The sequence below is a fragment of the Chenopodium album genome, chromosome 22 (genome assembly GCF_948465745.1).
Source record: "Chenopodium album chromosome 22, dcCheAlbu1.1, whole genome shotgun sequence".
Classification (NCBI taxonomy): domain Eukaryota; kingdom Viridiplantae; phylum Streptophyta; class Magnoliopsida; order Caryophyllales; family Amaranthaceae; genus Chenopodium; species Chenopodium album.
The window spans coordinates 37398000-37407168 of record NC_137855.1 but is presented as its reverse complement, the minus strand read 5'-3'; the positions used below and the strand labels follow the sequence as shown (position 1 = coordinate 37407168).

The window sequence follows — 9169 nt, the reverse complement described above, 5'->3', positions numbered from 1 at the left end:
GGAGACGGTATTTTAATCAATACGGCACTAACGTTGGCAATATAGGTATAAACACCATGCCAAGGGTAAAGAGTACCAGTTATCAGCCTCGAGCCGCTGCTCGTGAAGCCGCTGAGGTTGCAAAAGCTGCTAGGGCTGCCGAAGCCGCAAAGGCGGCTGAGTCCAGTAAAAGGCCCGGCCAAGGACAAGTTGTGAGTTCTTCCGAAGAAGAACAAGGAGCTGAGATCCCTGCAAATCCCCAGGAAGGCCCGTCATCTCCTGTTCATGAATCAGCAGTTAACTCGGTTTTAGGAGATGAAGATACTCAAGAAGATAGTATCAATAATGAGAGTAGGGAAAATGTTGTTGATATGACGGCAGAAGTTATCCAGGAAGAAAATCTGGATGAGGGTTATAATTCCGAGACTGATAGAGCTGAGTTCCGACAACCCATTGTCCTTGCTAACGATGGGAAAGTCGCGAAGGCAAAAATAAGTGAGGCCTTTAGGAAAACGGCAATTGAAAAAGATTACTGCCGTCGCGCAAAAAGGTTCTTTAACCTACCTGATGGGTATGAGTTGTCTCTTCCTCCGTCTAGGGCTTCAGTGTTGGATTGCCCGGCTGGTTCTGCGGCCGTTTATATGAAGCATTTTGATTTTGGCCTCCGTTTCCCTCTACATCCTTTCGTTGCTAAAATTATGAAGGCTTGGAATGTTTGCCTGGTTCAGTTAACTCCCCAAACAATCCGCGCCGTTATTGCTACGGTCTGGGTCATGTTATATCGGAATTTCCCTCTAACTCTTAACGTATTTAGACGGTTAATTACCCTGAAGAGGGATGGTCAGTCAGATGGGTGGTGGTCGTTATACACTCAACCCCACAAGTACACCGTTCATCCTAAACTATCCAGCTGCAGGGGTTGGAAAGATAGGTTTTTCTTTATGTCGGTCCCAGAGGACTTTCCTTTGAGGAGAACTTTTTTCAGGCCTCATCCCCATTTCGACTCAATTCCCGAGAGAGATCTCGGTAAACATGAAGAAAGGGCTGTCAAGCACTTTGACATCTCTGAATTTGATGAAGGCGACGGCAAGGTCCGTCTAGTTCCCGCGGTGTGGGTGCCGAATGTGAGTTAGATTCTAGGCAACACACCGTTATCTCGTGTCGGTCTCTGTTGGACTGACCAACACGGTATTACTTATCTTACTAATTTTTTTTTTTTTTTCGTTTTTCATCTTACTTCTGATGTTGTTTACTCGTAACTTACTATTGTTTTTCCTACCTTTCGTTTTTTAGGTACTGACAAGTTGGACAACAAGTTGTTGGGCCTATCAGCTGACGGAAAGAGAGTTCTCAGGCGTTGTCCCAAAGCTACAGCCTCTTACGACACCTTAGCTTCAATTTGTGGTCGTGCACCGGCTGTTAGCGCTAAGAGGAGAGTTGAATTAATGGCTGACGACAACACCAAGAAGAGAAAGCTGACATCTCTCGCCAATCGGCGCGGTGGTGGTGTGGTGATTTCGAGCCCTAGGCAAGTTGAAGGGCGTGGTGAGAAGAAGAAGGACAAACCGGAGACCGAGAAGTATCCTCTCACCAAAACAACAAAAAGCCCTGAAGCCATTGTTAAGAAGGTTATTCAGGGGATCGAAATCGAGGACCTCACTGCCGTTGAGTCTCCTCGTCAGCCTCAACCAACCACCACAATCGCCCCTACCACTGCTGGGTCTGATTCAAGCATTCCGGCTTTAACCTACCGGTCCAACCAGTGGATAGAAAGGGTTTCCGGCCGGTTTCCGGATGAAGTCCTAAAAGACTTCGTTGTTCCTGCCGGCCATTCTGGGGACCGTTGGCAGCCCAACATGGATGTCGGTCGGAATGAGTCAATGATTACCGACGATCCAATGCAGGGTGGGACCCTTGGTTACCGGCTTCTGAGTAACCTTACTCTTCCAATGGACAGACCTGCTGGTCCAATCGGTCCCCTCGCCGCTGTTCATATGCACAACATGATGAAGGTATGTTTACTCTGCTATTTTTCCTTAACTGATCTGTTTTATTCTTTGTATACCGTTATGCGCTTTATGCACTTTTATTATTTATTTCTTGGTTTTTGTTTAACCTTATTCGAGAATATTTTTCCTGTTTACAGGCTGTCATGTCTGGTACGGAGCTTGTGGAGATGTACCGCTATTATCAAGAGAAGCACCATCAAGCCTCCTCCAGTCAGAACGCTATGCAAGAAATCATCAGCAATGCTGAGAGAGCCTTGGACGACTTAAAGAAGATAAAAGAAAAAGATGACATGGAGATGTCGGAGTTGAGGATTAAGGCTGAGAAGGTTGCTGGCTTGGAGTTAGAATTGCAGAGTCTGAAGACTCAGATCGTTGAAAAAGATAAAGCCATTGAGCGCCTTTCTTCAGTTGAGAAGGATCTCAGCGATGCCAGAGCTAAAATAAAAAACCTTGAGGAGAAGGTTGTGCAAATGGAAGCCGATAAGCCTGGGATTCGTTAGAGAGCCGTGGGCCGTTATTTAACTTCAGATGAGTTTTGTTCCAAGCTCCAAGATCGTTTCGATGGAGGTTGGACTGCTGCTCAGAGATGTGTGGCTCAAGCCGCCGGTTGGAAGAAGGAAGACTGGGAAAAAGTTGAAAAAGCTTTCAATGAGGAGGCTTACAAGACCCCTTCCGGCTTCGAGACACAGCAATTCTCTGAAGAGGACTTGTATAATTTGGCGCCCAGTGCTGATGACGGCCCTCGAGATCCCAACATTTTAAACTCCCCGGTGCCTGAGAATGCACAAACCTGAAGGGGCGGCCAGTCATCACCGACATCTTCCTGTGGGTCTTGTATTATTGGGCCTTATCAGCTGTGACTCTCTTTTATTTGTCTTTTGTATGTGTTAAACACTTATTTTGACAATGCTGTTTTATCGGCATATACCCCTTTTTTGTGGTGATGCCTGTCGATTGTCAACTTTACCTGTTGTATAAACTTATTTTTATTTTCGTTGTTTGCTAACTGTCTGCATATTTTTGCACCCCTTATCGTAACTGTGTTATCTTTGCTTATCATTTTCTAATTTGCTTGTTTTAACAACGAATTTGATAACTATATTGCCTTGCAAATTTTAACATATAAAAGATAATTTGCAAAAAACAAAGGTTTACCTGATGATTTGTCTGATATCCGACAACTTTCAACAATCGTCAACTTTTGAAGATCTTTTGAAGATATCAGGTCATTACCTGATGACTTAAAAATTATATTTTAAAAATTACCAATGTACTATGGATATCACAAATATCATATCATTCCTTACTCCCCCCAGTGTACATAGTTCGTGTTAAAGCTATGTACACTGAGTAGTAATCATTCGTTGTTGGTTCAGATTACAACATCGGTCACCTACTACTTTGCTGTTTCAGTCAGTTAGGTACCCTCTTGGCGATCACTGTCTGAGCTACGCCTCATATCGGCGTATACTCGAAATGATTTGGCCGGTATTATATTTTGAACTAGCAACCTCGCGAGTTAACGTATACAACTGATCAGGTTGTATATCTATTAACTTCACGGAAGCGGTTTTGAGCTGTCCGTCCCATTTAACGATGTTCTGTTAAATGGAGGATGCTTATTCCAACACACGTTGTCTGAATTCTTCTTCATTCATCACTGATACCCTTCTTGATATCAGCTTCACATAAAAATTGTACATTACACATAGTATTTCTTCAATACAGCTGAGTTCCATACATTTTTTAGGGGTGTCCCATCCAAAGTTTCCAGATAAAACGACCCTTGGATGACGACATCTCTAACCCGATAAGGCCCTTCCCAACTTGCAGTCAGCTTTCCATCTTCATTTCCCTTACCGGTTGCTGCTGTTCTTCGTAGTACCAGATCACCCATACTTATCGGCCGATGAGATACTCTTCTGTTGTAGGCTCTTGACATTCTTTCCTTAAATGCAGCTGACTTAACTGCTGCTTTTTCTCTTAGCTCTGGCAAAAAATCTAACTGTTGTCGTAGGAGTAAATCATTTTGGTCTTCACAGTAATGCTGAACCCTAAATGTCGGCAACCCGACTTCTGCTGGTATCACTGCCTCTGTTCCAAAAACTAGAGTATATGGTGATTCACATGTGGCTTCTCTTACTGTTGTCCTGTTTGCCCACAATATCTCTGGTATCAAATCTGCCCACAAACCCTTTGCATCTTCAATCTTCTTTTTAATTGCCGTTACTATTTGCTTATTTGCTGCCTCTGCCTGGCCGTTAGACTGTGGATGGCATACTGCTGCATATGCAAATTTCACCTTGTACATCGTTAAGAGATCTTTGACTGGCTTACAATCAAATTGGGTTCCATGGTAAAAAACCATCGCCATTGGCAGCCTAAACCTTGTGAAGATGCTTTTCCATATAAACTTCTTCACTTCCGATGCTGTTATCTTCGCTACCGGTTCTGCCTCAATCCACTTTGTGAAGTAGTCTATCCCCACTATCAGAAATTTTCTTCCACCCGTGGCCGATGGGAACGGGCCTACTATATCCATTCCCCATTGGGCGAAAGGGATTGGATTTAATATCGGAGTCAGGTCATTAGGGGGCAAGTTGATAACTGGGGCAAACTTTTGACACTTCTCACATTTTTTAACGTAAGCCATTGCATCTGCATTCATCGTCGGCCAGTAATACCCCCTTCTCATTGCTTCTCTGGACAGGGCTCTTGCTCCGAGATGGTTGCCACAGCTTCCCTCATGCAATTCTTCTATCAATCTTGCTGACTCAAAATCCGTTATACATCTTTGCAACGGTAGTGAAAACCCCCTTTTGTATAACTGGCCTTGGTACATGACGAACCATACACTATCCTTCCGCAACCTTTTCAACTCCCCCTTATCTGTCGGCCCTACACCATGAACGATGTATGCCAGTATTTTATCATACCACTGATTCCCAATATCAACGCACAATACCTCTGCCGACATTTCATCTATACTTCTCTGCTTTAAAACCTCCACCATGACTGTCCTTTCCAAGTCGTTGAAACTTGAACTTGCCAATCTTGCCAGCGCATCTGCTTGAGCATTTTTCAATCTCGGAACTAATTTGATCTCAAGGTATTGCAGCTGAGCTGCTAACTGCTTCATCTTCTCCAAATATTTCACCATCGCCGGCTCTCGGGTTTCATACTCCCCACTGAATTAACTTGATACCAGCTGAGAGTCAGTTGTTAAAACTAGCCGTTTTGCCTCTGCTGCTATTGACAACTGCATCCTGGCTACTGCTGCTTCGTATTCGGCTTCATTATTTGTTGCCTTGAACTTAAACTTCATGGCATATTCAAACATTTTCCCATCCGGAGCCGTTATCACAATTCCAGCCCCTGCCCCCGTTGTTGTAGCTGATCCATCAACTGATACCTGCCATGTTCCCAATTCTTCCTCTTCATCGGTGTACGCGGTTTTAACAATGAAATCCGATAATGCTTGTGCCTTTATTGATGTTCTAGGTTTGTAGCTTATTTCATACTCCGATAACTCAACTGCCCATGCCAGTAATCTACCAGATGTATCCATTTTATGCAGTGACTTCTGTAAGGGGTAGTTGGTCAGCACCTCTATTGGATGTGCATCGAAGTAAGGCCTTAATTTCCTAGCTGCCACTACTACTGCTAACGCCATTTTCTCTATTACCGGGTATCTGCGCTCTGCCGCATTCAGTACATGACTGACAAAATATATCGGCTGTTGTTGCCTCTTCCTTTGTACTAACAAAACGGCTGCCACCGTTTTAGGCGATGCCGAGATATATAATTGCAACACTTCTCCCCTCTCGGGCCTGGCAATTGTGGGAAGAGATCTTAGGTGATTCCTTACTACTTCCAGGGCATCACTTTGCTCCTTTCCCCACTCAAATGCCTTATTCTTTCTTAATACCATAAAAAACGGAAGTGCCTTATCAGCTGACTTGCTGATAAATCTGGTTAACCCTGCCATCCTGCCAGTCAGTCTTTGTATATCACGAATGGTTTTTGGTTGTTTCATTTGAAGTACCGCATTCACCTTATCTGGATTCGCATCTATTCCCCGTTCACTGACCATGAAGCCTAAAAACTTCCCTGATCTAACTCCAAACACACACTTCTCTGGATTTAACTTCATTTGATATTTCCTTAAAGTCTCAAATGTTTCTCTCAGATCTGCTATATGGTCTCTTTTTTCCTTACTCTTCACTATCGTATCATCCACATACACCTCAACATTCCGTCCTTTCTGCTTCTCAAAAATCTTGTCCACTAACTTCTGATAGGTTGCCCCGGCATTTTTCAGCCCAAACGGCATTGCCTTATAACAATATACACCAACATCTGTTATAAAAGTCGTTTTATTCCTATCAGCCTTATGCATGCTGACTTGGTGATATCCTGAAAATGCATCCAGAAAACTAAGCATGGCATGACCAGAGGTTGAGTCTACCAGCCTGTCTATCCGGGGAAATGGGTAACAATCCTTAGGGCAAGCCTTATTGAGATCTGTAAAATCCACACACATTCGCCACTTTCCTGTCGGCTTTCTCACCATTACTACATTCGCCAACCACTCTGGATATGTGCAAGGCTCAATGAACCCTGCCGCTAAAATCTTATTTACCTCAGCCTGAATTGCTTCTATTTTCTCAGTTGAGAAATTGCGTTTCTTTTGCCTTATCGGTCTGAATTTTCTGTCAACATTCAACTTATGCTCCATCACCTCTGGATGTATTCCCGGCATCTCACTCGCTGAGAACGCAAAGACGTCTGCGTTCTCACGCAACAAGCTTATCAGATTACACCTCGTATCCACATCCATATCAGCCCCAACCTTCACTGTTCTACTCGGGTCACCCGGTTGCAATTCAATTTGGACAGTTTCTCCCCCTGGTAACGGCCTTGACGTTTCCTCAGGCCTTGCATCAAAGTTTGTCATGGTTAAATCCTGAGCTGTCGGCTCACCTTCCCTTATCGGATTACTTGGTACCGTAACGTTACCAACCGGATTCTTCAAAGCTGTCACATAGCAGGCTTTTGACATAACCTGACCACCATATACCTTCTCTACAGCTCCCAAATTCGACACATAGGCTATTGTCAGATGGTAAGTTGATACAACATCCTGCATATCATGTATTATCGGTCTGCCGATAATTGCGTTGTAAGCCGACTTAACATCCACCACCAGAAACTCTGCCATCACATCTCTTGCCTGTGACCCATCACCCATCCTTACTGGTAACACAATACTCCCTTCTGGCCTTACAGTCGACCCATTAAACCCGATTACAGGATATGATACCGGCTTCAGGTATTGCCTTCCTATATTCATCTCATTGAAAGCTTGCATAAACAATACATTTGCTGAACTTCCTCCATCCACCAGCAATCTTTTGATGTCATCCCCGTTTACCTTGGTTATCAGGACTAACGGATCATCGTGCGGGAACACTACACCCCGTGCATCTTCTTCCGTAAACACTACCTGGGGAATTGACGCCGGCCGAGGACGGTTGTCTACGTCCAAAGCACAAACTAGATGACGGTGCTCCGCCAAATGTTTCTTTGCCCCACTAATCGTCCCTCCGTGAATTGGTCCTCCCGTTATCACATCTACCTTTCCAGTAGATAACGGTGGTATTCCTGCATCCCCTTGTCGGATTATTCTTCCTTGTGTTCTTTCAGGTCTTGTTTCTATCCGTTGCCTCTCAACTGCTTGTGCCGGCTGCTGATCCCTACCTGCATTCAACCGATATTGTGTTAAGTGCCCTTTCCTGATCAATTCCTCAATGTTGTCCTTCAATTGTGTACACTCCTCCGTATAATGTCCCACATCCCTATGGAACATACAATACTTCTTCACATCCCTTGGCCTTGCATTCATGGGAGTCGGCCTTGACCAATCTTCTCTGTTTTGGTTTACTGAGTAAATTGCTGCCCTTGGCGTATTCAGGGGAGTGTAGGTGCTATATCTCATTGGCAGCCTTGTCGGCTTGGTATCTTGCCGGCTTCCTCCTCCCCTTCCCGGGGCAGGAGCTCTCGACATACTTCCTCCAGACGATGTCCCTTCACATTGACTTTGCCCCTTTCCGGCAATGACATGTCTGCTACTTGTCTTCATTAATTCTTCACTCTTTATGTAATCATGAGCTTTGCTAAACGCCGCTGCTAATGTCGGCAGGTTTTTCCTTGTAAGGTACCGTTTAAAGTTAGAATCAACCAATCCATTCATTAAAGCCATCACAGCTATTTCCTGTTGCAGTTTTGGAATGGTGTTTGCCTCATTGTTAAATCGCCTGATATAATCCCTCAAAGATTCATCCGATTTCTGCTCCACGACCATCAATTCTCCAGAGGTTCTCTGCCTCACACTGTTACTAACATACTGACCCACAAACATCTCGGTCAATCTTTCAAAACTATCTACTGACCCAACTTCAAGGTTGTTAAACCAATCGGCTGCAGCCCCAATCAAAGCAGTCGGGAAGACTTTACACCAGACTGCATCCGAGTTGGTGTACAGCATCATGTGTCCCTCATAGGACGTTATGAATCTTGCGGGATCCCCTCTTCCATCATACCTACAAGTCGGCATTTTCACCTTTTCCATTGGCTGATCCAAGATATGCTGGGCAAATGGGGACGCTCTTAAATGCACCACTGTTCGCACTGCCTGCTCCTCTACTTGCGAACTTCTCTGTTGCTGAGTTCTGGTACTCACAGTGCGACTTGAGGATTGTTCATCCCGCCGTGATGTTGTATGCGATCTTATCGGCGACTAATGTCGGGGTCTCCTCGGCGAGTTCATCAATTGATTGTGTTGCTCCTCCTGGTTGCGGTGCGGTGTTCCTCTATCGGCCTGAGCGGCCCCCCTTTCCGCCTGTGCCGCCTCAGCTTCCTTCCTCTTCCTACTCATTGCACTCATCACCCTTGCGGCCGTTTCCAATTCATCTGGAGTGAATGCTGCCATAGGATCCTCTGCTTCCCCTCTTCCTGCAAGGGGAGTTATCGGCATATGAAACTGATTGCCCTCTAGGGTATGGGTTTCATCCACTATTTCCACCTGCGGTTGTTCTACTGGTATTCCATTGTTTCCGGCCATGATTATCGTTGTTGTATGTATGTTTTATGTGAGGTTCTTAGGCGACAGGAGTGATCAA

At 44.8% G+C, this 9169-nt stretch overlaps 1 protein-coding gene across 1 annotated transcript; it reads right to left on the bottom strand.

Annotated features, from left to right (window-relative positions):
* Positions 1-5181: 5181 nt before the first annotated feature.
* Positions 5182-8538, bottom strand: LOC145604341 (uncharacterized). The gene is made up of 3 exons (XM_081660259.1): positions 6578-8538; positions 6122-6460; positions 5182-5977 (listed from the first exon to the last, which is right to left on the bottom strand). Exons 1-3 carry the CDS (start codon positions 8536-8538, stop codon positions 5182-5184), a joined length of 3096 nt encoding a protein of 1031 aa, XP_081516385.1.
* Between the last annotated feature and the right edge of the window lie 631 nt (positions 8539-9169).